The sequence below is a fragment of the Gigantopelta aegis genome, chromosome 6, assembly GCF_016097555.1.
Source record: "Gigantopelta aegis isolate Gae_Host chromosome 6, Gae_host_genome, whole genome shotgun sequence".
In the NCBI taxonomy this organism is placed as follows: domain Eukaryota; kingdom Metazoa; phylum Mollusca; class Gastropoda; order Neomphalida; family Peltospiridae; genus Gigantopelta; species Gigantopelta aegis.
The window spans coordinates 2,500,891-2,514,162 of NC_054704.1; the positions used below are offsets into that span (position 1 = coordinate 2,500,891).

Sequence of the window (13,272 nt, forward strand, 5' to 3'; positions counted from 1 at the left end):
GATCTAACAGCAGCCAGTTGGAGCTCATATCCACCAATCAAAACCTTACTTGCAGAATCATGCCACGAAACATGTCGTATACCCTCAGGATAATACGGAATGTTTTCAAATTATTTTCAATTCACTGGCATGATTCTGCAAGTAAGGTTTTGATTGGTGGACATGAGCTCCAACTGGCTGCTGTTAGATCCACATGTAATAGTGGAGCTAATTTTAATTAGATTGTCAGAATACGTGTTGTGTTTAATATTTCATGCTACATGTATTGGCATATTTAAACATTGAAATTAGGTCGATTAGAGTTGAAGTGTTGGTAAGATCTGCGTGATGACTAACATTGTAGCGGCCATATTGAATTTATGCAAATTAGGCACTGTTCCGCTGCTTGGATTTAGGAGGTATTTGTATTTGTTTCTTTGTGGGCCTTTCTGAAATGAATGGTAAAGAAATAATTTCTGTTGCAATGTGTTGTGGATTATTTCATAAATTGACTGGACTAAAGTACCGTCGGCCATAACTCTGTCAAAACTAGGTAAATCGCCATGAATGTCAAACTTGATCTGTAAAAGTATTTGATAAAGCTACACACAAAATGTCAAATTCATAGCACAAGGCATTGCGAGAAAACACGTCCCGACAACTATATGCGGGACAGATGGATGGACAGATAGGACAGTCAAAGTTTAGTTTTCTTTAAAGACATCACTAGAGCACATCGGCTACTGGATTTTAAACATTCAGTAATTTTGATATATAGTCTTAGGGAGAAAAATCACTACATTTTTCCAGACAAAATAGCACATACCACGGCCATTCAAATCTTTGGCTAACCTATTTTGCACATTTAAGTTATGTGACATGGTGAAAGGCATTGCATCTAATATAATGTATTAATCTGTTGTGAGTGTTTTCTAATACATTTTAGGTAATTATCTTATCCATGCCCTTGTTAATACATTATTAGTCCATGCTTTGCTACTTTTTACTCAAATAACTCTGTTAACACAATCTAGTACAAACTTTACCACTGGTAAAAATAACATAACCATTTGCATTTTGACAAGGTTATTGTAAAAAGTCTACACAATTAAATCTGATAGTGTACGTAGAATAGTGTAGTGGTGATACGGTATATTTGGAATTGTATTTAGATCTATTTTGACCTACAGTCAGTTTAAATATATCAACCATCTGTATAGTAGCGTTAATTTATATATTTGTGTATTTTAAAAGTTTCCAGTCATTGAAAATTTATTCATCATATGATTAATCATCTCCCTGCAGACTTGCACACTCACCTTTGCACTGTCCAAATCCAGAAAACAATCTAGTTTGTTCCTTCTGCAGAAACACTCTCTGGTACTAATCCCATTTTCCAATTACACCTAACAGCCTCCAACAGTTGTGTTGTTAGGAATGACATATACGTTCCTCCTTTTTTTCGTACCATTCCCAATGCTATGCTTTTAGGCAGTGTTCGTGTGTCATCCACTGTTATATGTAGATGCGCATGCTGTGGACTTCAGTGACACTTGCTGAGAGTAGGGAAAGCATCTCTAGCCAGATGATGTATTTCTGTCTACCTTGCGGTGAAAGCTTTGTATTTTACGAAACTCCAGCTTGTCATCTGATTGGCCTTTGAGTAAGTAGAATGTTGTTCACAAACACTATATATATATCAATTTAACATAATATCTTACAGTTTCAGTGCAATGAAAGTATGTGATATTTTTCAGGTTACATACTTTAAGAATTTGATAACTTTGTAAATTAAATGTAAATTAATCAAGGTCACGGCACTAGGTTTAATATATATATATATATATATATATATATATATATATATATATATATATATAAGGATTGTCTGTTATTTCTTTTACGTTCATCGGGGTATGAACGAAAAAACATCATCCGCAAACTGTGTGAATCGCCGAAGCTTCAAAAACAACTAAACGAACTATCCTTGTTACAAATGACTTGCATTGAAGCTGATGCAAACCAGGAAATGTTTAGAAAACGAAACAGCACAAAAACGTATATAATGGCAGTTGGGAGAAGACCATAGCCTGCTTATAAGGTGACAAGCTAGATTTGCTTAAACTGCAATTAGTTCACCAGAAGGTAGGCGGCGGAAGTACATCATGGCCTTGTGTGAAGCTACCAGTGCTTCCCCCAACCTCACGAACTGCCATATCCATAGCATGCGCGTCTAACTGAAATTGCAGTAGTAGGTACCTGTCAGTCTTAACAGACAAGAGGAGCCAGCCCCAAACGAAATGTCAGAGGCTGTTACGTGTGATTGCAAAGTGAGGTGTGGATTATGTTTGGATAATAATTATTCCAAAATGCATTTACATTTTTCTTGTCCATAAAGTAATTTGATTTAACCGTGACCGTATTTATCAAGACGGTGAACATATTTTTTTTCCAGTTCATCATAATATGAAACCCAATATGTTTCGAAACATAAAATAGATCTGATATGAATGCAATATACAAAGAGGACGTATTCTACGAATGTATACGACTTTTGTTTATTTATTTAACACTGAAATACACGGTGTGATACCTTCCATCATGCCACTGAACATAAATATGCAAAATATTAAAAGATTAAAAAAAAAAACACCTCTAGGAAAATACAATGTTAAAAGTATTAAAATTGGGATATTGTGATAGCCATTTTTATTTTTTCCAAATAAAATATACGTTTTTATACTGCAAGCTGTTTCTGTTTTTTTATTTATTTTATATTACATATATTACCACATGTAAACATTGCAATTAGTTTGGTTAGACGTGAAAATTTATAAAAAATGTGTAATGACTAATATTTTGGCGGCCATATTGGATTTATGCAAATTAGGCACTGTTTCACTGCTTGGAATTTGGAGAACGTTTTATATGTTTCTGTTTTAGCCTTTCTGGGGTGAATGGTCAAGAAATAAATTCAGTTGCAATTTGTCATGGGTTTTCGCATAAATTGACTGGACTATACTGTCAAATAGTACCATTACCGCAGAATTAGCTACAGGAACACCTTGCGTCACTTCTGTTTGGCAGTGATTCGCGTTTTAATCATAATTTACCAAATAACAATGTGACTGTGACTATGAATTCGTTCAGACATTAAGTCACACAAAGAAGCTTTACACAGCTCACCAAACGGTCCGAGTCTGTAGTTGACTGCTACAACGACGATGATGCCTAACGCCGCCAAGACGTCTCCATGAAACATGGCAGCCATTCCCTGCTCGTTAGAACCGCCATGCACGTACACCAACACAGCCAGGTCGTTCACAGTAGCACCGGGTGTCTTGAAAGATCAAACACGTGGAAATAGTTTAACATAAAAAAACATTTCGCTTTACTTAATTTATTGTGGTTATTCATGTGTACAATTAAGGAGATGGGTTCAAATCCTGGCACCCCCGTCTGTTGGTGTCGGGTCAATTGAACAATATTAAGTGAGAGAGAAGGCAGTGTATTCACCTTACATGCGTTCAAGTTGCAGTCATCATTCTGGGTAGGAGCCGAAACTAGTGTACTAGGCGTACGGTCTCCCATTTGTTAGGAGTGGGGGGTTGGGGGGGATCGGGGGGGGGGGGGGGGGGGGGGGGGGGGGGCAGGCTGATTTTGCCAGAATTATGCAAAAATGCCAGAATCTGGATAACAACAGATATTCAAATTAAGATTACTATTATATAGCTATATAGGGTTGCAATCGAATCACTAAGCATTTTCACGTGGATTACAACTAATATTACCCGAGGGACAAAGATGTTCAAATACAGGCAGTTCTCGTCATGGTAGCTGAAGTCTGGCACGTGGTCGCTGACGTAATGCCAACTGGTCTGAGGACAGGCTGGTGGTATCTCCGTCGTGTTCAGAATGTCCGCCCATGATTCAGGATCTTGGGGATTCTATAAATAAAACAGATGTTCAATTCTTGTCAACACAGACGGAAGGTACACTAAACTTCACATATAAAAACAAAATAGGCTTACTTTCACATACCAATACCATACTAGTTAGTCTGTTTACCAAATCGCCATTTCTGGCTTGCAGTTCGGTATCCACAATGGTTCTTTGTAGTGTTTTCATTGAAGGTGCTGATGGGGGATCCGAGGGGTGCAAAATACGTACATTGGGCATTTTGAAATATTCAAGTGGGCTGCCAAACAACACAAATAACAATACCTCGGATATTTTATCATCTATGACAAACCTGTTGATGTATATTATGGTGGTTTATGGGTGAAGGAATTAATTTTTAACTACTCCCAGCTAAGGTCTCACTACACAGATCACTTCCGGGTGAGAGTTCATTCATCACGGTCCACTATAGTTCCTAATTGTGACACATGTTATGGTTCACATATTCACTTCTAGGAAATGGTGAAGAATTAAAACAATATGTATGTTTAATGGTAAGCCTTCTGGCTGTATTTTGCCCATGTTATTTTGTAATATTGTGCATCGACCTTTTAGGACATGGGTATATAGCGCAAGTGACAGCCGGAGTGAATCGGTTAATGAACCACCTGTTCGGACCGGTACTACAGCCAGATGCGGTCATATAGCAAAAAACTGAGACGGAAATGTTCTCAATTTTGGAGTGAAAATAAATGCTTATATAATGTATGTTCGCAATGGTGTATGTTGTTTGTGCCAACGAGAACCCGTTCTATGGGCAATCTTCACTTGAAGTTGGGCAGTTTAACATGGGTTTCAATGGCAGATGACATCTGTGTAGTGAGACCTAATTAATGCATCACTATTTCATTTAAATTCAAGACGGCCGCACCTGTAGCTAGAACAAGGACATTGCAATGATCGCATTTTACCTCCACTGGAAACAATTTTCATGTTAGTGGTCGACTTTTTATGAAGCATGAACTTGATTTATAACAATATGTTGCTAACTGAGATATTGCATCATCATTTAAACACAAGGTGGCCATTAAAACGGTTACCAAGAGTAAGATGTGGTCATATCTTACGTTCTATTTTACCCCAAGCAATAATTTATACTTCAAATAAATTCAATTCTCACATTCATTTTCTTATATAGAAAATGTTATCATTGTATGAATTCAAGATGGCTAACAAAAATGGTTGAAAAAAAAAAAAAAAAACCAACCACAGAGAACTGGCCACAGAACTAACAAAAGCCGTGGTAAGTACTATCCTGCATATGACATTTAAGTAGCCATTAACTGTGTGGTCCTTTACTATATGTCCGACGCCAATTTAAATGTAAATAAAATTGTGCTGGTGTGTGCTTAGATAAAACATTCATTTCATTCTGGTCTGTTTTGAGACGAAGACGCCTGTGGTACTAGGCTCATACGATTGAACCACCGCTACGCCTGTGGTTCTAGGCTCATAAGATTGAACCACCGCTACGCCTGTGGTATTAGGGACATAAGATTGAACCACCTCAGCGACTGTGGTATTAGGGACATAAGATTGATCCACCTCAGCGACTGTGGTATTAGGGACATACGATTGAACCACCTCAGCGACTGTGGTATTAGGGACATAAGATTGAACCACCTCAGCGACTGTGGTATTAGGGACATAAGATTGAACCACCTCGGCGACTGTGGTATTAGGGACATAAGATTGATCCACCTCAGCGACTGTGGTATTAGGGACATACGATTGAACCATCCCAGCGACTGTCGTATTAGGGACATAAGATTGAACCACCTCGGCGACTGTGGTATTAGGGACATAAGATTGAACCACCTCGGCGACTGTGGTATTAGGGACATAAGTTTGAACGACCTCGGCGACTGTGGTATTAGGGACATAAGATTGAACCACCTCAGCGACTGTGGTATTAGGCTCATAAGATTGAACCACCGCTACGCCTGTGGTACGAGGGACATAAGACTGAACCACCTCGGCGACTGTGGAATTAGGCTCATAAGATTGAACCACCGCTACGCCTGTGGTACGAGGGACATAAGACTGAACCACCTCGGCGACTGTGGAATTAGGCTCATAAGATTGAACCACCTCGGCGCCTTTGGTACTTGGCTCATAAGATTAAACCACCTCATCGGATGTTTTCCTGTTCCAATCAGTGCGTCCCGACATGTACATGTATATAATACTGTTTGTGTACATCTCAATGATAGATGTGTGGCGTAGTCATGCAAAGTTTCATTCATAAATAGTTTTAAATGGAAGCGACGCCATTTTCTCGATCTTTAATCTGTGCATTTTCTTGTCTTGTTTAGTTATTTTGGAAGTATGTCTGTGCGATTTTTGTCCATCGATGTGCTGAGTAATACATTAAATGCTATACTCGTTCCCATGAGGCCGTTTATATTACAACTCGTGTGCTTTCGCTCGTGATGAATGTATCTGTGTATGTACAAAACGAACTTGGTGTTCATAATTTGAGTAGTGCTACATTTAAGACCACTATGTTATCTGATGAAAAGAAACATGCTAAACACACAAATATGTCCTTCGGACATTTGGCTTCAGCTTAAAATCCGAAGACAGGTCAATTCGTCTTCTATATTGGATTCCAACACGCCATAGGAATCCGTACAAAGAGAGATACAGCAAATGCACCACCACATACCTGTCTCAAGCACTGACCATTATCCCGACCACTAGCAACGATGGCCTTTTTAGGTAGTACCAAATAGTCTTTGAGACAAATGATATTGATCAAATATGGATTATCAAGAATTCCAAAGATTTACTTGAAATCATTCACTCTCAATCCAGATCAAGTTCACTCATATTAAATCATTTGATTTGTCAACATTATACACAACAATCTTCCATGACAAACTGAAGGAAAAACTCCATTACTTAGTAAACGGAACAGTTATAAAGAACGGGGAACGAAGATGTCCACTCTTATCTTCCACGGATCTGGACAATTCGTAAAGACCGAGAGTGAATACAGACTAAAGTATACTAAGACAGACATATAACATAACTTTACTCTTCGCTATACTGACGATCTTATATCATTCAATAATAGCAGGATTACAGATGACCTTCCATTGATTTACTCACGAGTGTTCCAAGTAAAGAAACATCTGAAGGTATTAGATCAGTTTCACACTTCGATCTATGCATAGAGATTCAAATCTATACAGGCCTCCAAACAAAGCTGTATGACAAAAAGGGATGACTTCAACTTTTCAATAGTCAATTTTCCCTTTATGTCGAGTAATATACCTTCTGCTCCAGCTTTTGGTGCCTACACATCACGAACGCTTTACCACTGGGATTCGTCCCGCCCCAGCACAGGACAGAGCTCATAAGTACAGTTGTGATGACATGTACTCATGAATCACTTTCAAAAGTGATGATATCAGGTGTTCCCGAAATATATATATATATACAAATGTATATATATATATATATATATATATATATATATATATATATATATATGTGTCTAACATCAATTCCCGTGGGTTGACCAATTGGGCTAATTCTCTAGCAAGCCAGTACGACTGGTATATAAAGGGATGTGATATGTGCTATCCTGTCTGTGGGATGGTGCATATAAAAGATCCCTTGCTACTAATGATAAAAGGTAGCGGGTTTCCTCTTAAACGTGGTCGGAATTACCAAATGTTGACATCCAATAGCCGATGATTAATAAATCGATGTGCTCTTCAAAACAAACTGTCCTGTGCCAGTTTTCATTCAGAAAACTAGTCTGAGAGTGACAGTCCTTTTTGTGCAAGAAAGATGAGATCTCTAGTAAAGGAACTCATCGGGCCTCGGGAGTGGCTGTCCTCCTACAGACGAGACACTAGATAAAGAATCATGGAATCAACCACTATTTTCCACATTTTACCATTTTTAAAATATGGCTATAGAAATGAAACCTGCTGCCACTACAGTGTCACTGGTTACTCCTACCGCTACGGCATAGCAAATACAGATATTTTATGTGCACTTTTCCGCAGACAGACCAGTACACCCCCCTCCCACACACACAAATGACGTATGCATTCATAATCATAAAACAAAAAACGTTTAATAGAGCAAGTTTACTTTGAAAACTGTCCTGCGTTCTCAAAACAAAAATTGTCATGTATTGTTTATTTTAATGTGAGGATATTCCTTTCAAAAAGACACGGCGCGATATATTCATACGCCATTTGAATATCGAATAATGGCTGACTGGAATTAAAGTTGCGTATGTAGTTTACAAAAGACACGTTATATTAAGCTTGAGATTATATGATAAAGATATTATTACGAGAGAGAGAGAGAGAGAGAGAGAGAGAGAGAGAGAGAGAGAGAGAGAGAGAGAGAGAGAGAGAGAGAGAGAGGGAGGGAGGGAGGACGAAATGAGGACGGGAGATACCACACATATATTTTTATGAAAGAACCGATATATCATTATGTGGGTTGAGTTGTGGGATATACGTTGACAGTAACATAAGTACGACGAATAAATAAACATTAATTTATTTCCAAAACTGGAACAATGAATGAATGAATGAATGTTTAACGACACCCCAGCACAAAAAATACATCGGCTATTGGATGTTTAACTATGGTAATGCAAATCCGCTGAATGGGGTCCAAACTGGAACATAGCCAAATATGCATGCATCCATCCATCCATCCATCCATCCAACCATCCGAGGCAGGACGTAGCCCAGTGGTAGATAGCTTGCCTGATGCCCGGTCGGTCGATGATCGATCCCCGTCGGTGAACCCATTGGACTATTTATTGTTCCAGTCAGTGCGCCACGAGTGGTATATCAAAGACCGTGGTACTGATGGAAAAATGTTTCCTCTCTACAACTGTATGTAAAAATTACCAAATGATTGGCACCCAATACCCGCTGATTAGTAAATCAATGTGTTCTACAGGTGTCGATAAACAAAACAAACTTTAAACCATCCACTGATCCATCCATATCTACGTACCAACCCACCCACCTACATACCTACACACACACACACACACACACACACACACACACACACACACACAGGCATTTAAAGCAGAGTATACCGAAAATAGCGCTCGATATCGGTATTGTGTCAATACCGAATACCGTACCAATACCGAGGTAAATCACCCCTAAAATACCGATATCGATACCGAACCTCAGATTTCAATACCGCCCAGCTCTAAACCATAGCCCTCGACTGGTATATCAAAGGCTCTTGTATGTGCCATCCTTTCTGTGGCAAAGTGCATATAAAATTCCATTTGCTGCTAATGAAAAAATGTGACAGGTTTGCTCTCCAAAATACGTGTCACAATTACCAAATGTTTGACATCCAATAGCAGAGTATTAATTAATTAATGTGCTCTAAAATTGCTAAAACCCCCTAACTGAACGATTTTAGCAAATGTAACAGAGTACCGTTTCATATCTTTATTTTATATGGCATATATGGCATCTCATGGCCCAAGATGTCCCAAGGACATTTTGTGAGTTATAATTTTTTTATATATTAATAATTAAAAAAAATTACGATCGCTCTCCAAACCTCCCCCAAAGTTCCCTTGGCATTCCGCCTCATATCATTGCCCCCCCCCCCCCAATGGATTTTTTTGATCCGCCACTGGTATGTCAAAGTTGACTGCAAATCTCATGTTTTTTAAGTGTTAGAAAAAAGTTATCCCCAAAGAAATAAAGAACCTGACGAAACCAAATAGATATATTATATTAGAAAATAGAACAAATTTCCAAGATTGTCAAATGTTTCTTGCGGATGAATAAATGAATGAATGCTTAACGACACCCCAGCACGAAAATAGATCGGGTGTGACACGAAGGTAAGTACCTTGTAGACGAAATAAATATTAGAAATGAATATGGTTTGGCGCTCTAACCAGGCGACCATTGCTCAGTATGTCTTAACTGACTTCGCCCAGATCATGTTTACGTTTCATATACTTAGTCCGTTTGACATACTTCGTTCGTGCGTTTCATCTACTTAATACGTGTGATCCCCGGCGGTTTACCCCACTGTATAATTCATCCACGAAAAAGTCATTAAATATTTGTAGCACATACCACGGCCTTTGACGTACCAGTCATGATGCACTGGCTGGCACATGAAATAGCCCATTGGGCCCAGCGTCGGGGATCGACCCTAAACCGACCACGCATCAGGCTAGCGCTTTACCACTGAGCTCCGTCGCGCGTTGAAGCCCAAAATGTCCCAACTGAGGCATCTTGGGCAGTGTTCGGCCCAAGATGTTCTTGGGACATCTTGGTCCAAGATATGCCATATATGTTTTACATTTGCTTAAAGCGTTCAAATTGCTTTTTGTTTAACGACACCCCTAGACCACATTGATTTATTAATCATCGGCTATTGGATGTCAAACAATTGGTAATTTTGACATGAAGACTTGAGAGGAAACCTGTCACAAATTTCCATTAGCAGCTACACCCTGCTTGGAATGGATGGATGGATGCATGTTTGTTTGTGTTTGTTCATGGGTACCTGTATGTGTATCTAGTTATGTAAATGTGTTTGTGTGTGCATATTTGGACATTTCCCAGTTTTGGCGATAAATTAATGTTGACTTTCACTTATATTTAATCGTCGTACTTATCTTAGAGTAAGCGTAGTTCCCACTACTTAACCAACATTATGTCCCGGTTCTTTGAAAAACATATTTTTTTGGTCACTGTATATTTGTTTGATCTCTCTTCCTCATTGTGCTCTCCTCTCCTCACCTCACCTCACCTCACCTCACACACCCCCCCCCCCCCCTCTCTATCTGTACATACCATCAATACCATTTATTAGGAATAAAAACTGTACTATTTTTATTCCTAATATGATATTGACGATTCCCGAACAGAGAAGGGTAATAATCTTTTTATCATATACTCGCAAGCTTAATACAACGTATCTTTGTAAACTGCATACGCAACTTTAATTCCAGTTAGTCATTACTCGATATTCAAATGGCATAACCTTACGTTAAAAACTAGTACCTGACATTTTTTTTCAGAACGCTGGACAGCTTTTAATATAAAGCTGCTCTATGAAGCGTTTTTTGTTTATGATTATGAATGCATACGTCAGTTCTGTAGTGTCGCTGTAGCACGTTTATTTACATTTGTACTGCTTTGATCGGATTAATTTACATCTAATTTGAAATAGTATATGTATGTATGTATGTATGTATGTGTGTGTGTGTGTGTAAATGAATGAATGAATGAATGAATGTTTAACGACACCCCAGCACGAAAAATACATCGGCTATTGGGTGTCAAACTATGGTAATGCAAATAAATAAAATAAATCAACATCAATATAAAAATTCAAGGTTTAAACAAAAACAGTGTAAAGAACTGTGCCAAAAATACAAATACAAATATCACAAATATCACAGAATTTTACGGACACCGAATTTTACTCTAAACTTCAATTTGTGCTGTATTGGCCATTCTCAAAGAGAATGTTACACCCCTGCACCACGGTGAGGTTACAGCACGCGCAGGGGATGTGTGTGTGTGTGTGTGTGTGTGTGTGTGTGTGTGTGTGTGTGTGTATATATATATATATGGTGTATAATGCCTTGTCTGTTGTAATAACCAACTGCGCAAGCGCAGCAATTGGTGGTCCTTTTCGGTGGTTTCACATTTCATAACTGATGGATCACCAATTCGAGGGAAATACAGCTAATAACACTGACGGGACCGATAATGTAGTTCGAGCGAAGGATTATAGTCTACCTGGACATGCTCGACCCATCAGCAGTAAAAAAATAAATCGTTTTTGGTTCGAGTGTTGTGTTGTGTTCGACCCTTTCGAGGTCGAGCCAACGAGATTCTACTGTATATATATCTGGTGTGCATGTATAATGCCCTCTCTGCGGGGCAGTGTACATATGATATCCGTTTTTGCTATGCCGTAAGAGTGACGTTGTAGAGGGTTGATATCATGATTATCTAATTATTGCCTCGTCTGTATGAGGACAGCCACTCCCGAGGCATGACATTTCCTCCTTTACTGGAGATTTCCTCCTTCTGGAACAAAGATGACTGCCACTCCCTAACAGTTTACTAAATCAAAACTAGCATAGCTCATTGAAATAAGTACAGCTGTTATGATTTGCAGTCATGAATTACTGTCAAACACTGATATCAAGTGTTCCCAATATATATATATATATATATATATATATATATATATATATATATATATATATATATGTGTGTGTGTGTGTGTGTGTGTGTGTGTGTGTGTGTGTGTGTGTGTGTGTGTGTGTGTGTGTGTGTGTGTTTGTATGTGTGTGTGTGTTATTTCACAATATGTGTGGTCACAATAAAACCATATACATTCCCATTATATCGTTGTCTATAGGTACTAAATAGATATAACTAACACTACACAATACGTCTGTTATGTTCTAAATAAGTCGTGACAAAGATACCAAAATGTAAGTCCGTCACTTCATCTAAAACGATGCAAAAATAAAACAATGTGCCAGAGTTTCACCAAAGAGATGAAAAAATATGCACACGTTCAAAATATGAAATAGCATCAATAGAATAATTGTAGTCATTGATGCATCATAGTTACTATATATAGCATCCAAATGTCTACAATAAACCTTATTGGATGCCCTCAGAGGTTCCTGGATATCATGACCCTGATGGAACAACTTCTGTACCAGAATGATATGGCATTGTTTCATATCTGTGTGTAAGGAGCATGTGCTAAGGTATCTTAGAAATTGTTATATGCAGGCACCAAAAGCTGGAGCAGAAGGTATATTACTCGACATAAAGGGATAATTGACTATTGGAAAGTTGAAGTCATCCCGGTTTTCATACAGCTTAGTCTGGAGACCTGTGCCTCTTTGAATCTCTATGCATAGATCGAGGTGTGAGACTGATCTAATACCTTTAGATGTTTCTTTTTTATTTCAAACACCCGTGAGTAAAACAATGGAAGGTAATATGTAATCCTGCTATTATTGAATGATTAGAAGATTTAAGTAATTACATACAGCTTAGTTTGAAGACCCGTGTCGCTTTGAATCTCTATGCAGAGATCGAGGAAGGAAAGTGATTTAATACCTTCAGATGTTTCTTTTATTTATAACTCTTGTGGGTAAATCAATAGAAGGTAATGTGTAATCCTGCTATTATTGAATGATATAAGATCATCAATACAGCGAAGAGTAAAGTTATACGTTATATGTCTGCCTGAGTATACTGTACTCGGTCTTTACGAATTGTTCAGATACATGGAAGATTAGAATGGACATGTATCTGCGTT

The 13,272-nt window shown here is 38.3% G+C and overlaps 1 protein-coding gene across 1 annotated transcript in view; it reads right to left on the reverse strand.

Moving 5' to 3' along the window:
- The window catches only part of LOC121376513 (cholinesterase-like), a 26,165-nt gene extending 22,007 nt beyond the window's left edge, over nt 1-4,158 (reverse strand). Inside the window, exons 1-3 of the mRNA XM_041504408.1 lie at nt 4,048-4,158; nt 3,771-3,926; nt 3,166-3,319 (exon numbers count right to left, since the gene is read on the reverse strand). Of these exons, the coding sequence (XP_041360342.1) occupies nt 3,166-3,319; nt 3,771-3,926; nt 4,048-4,158 (421 nt within the window). The remainder of the gene's footprint in view (nt 1-3,165; nt 3,320-3,770; nt 3,927-4,047) is intronic.
- Between the last annotated feature and the right edge of the window lie 9,114 nt (nt 4,159-13,272).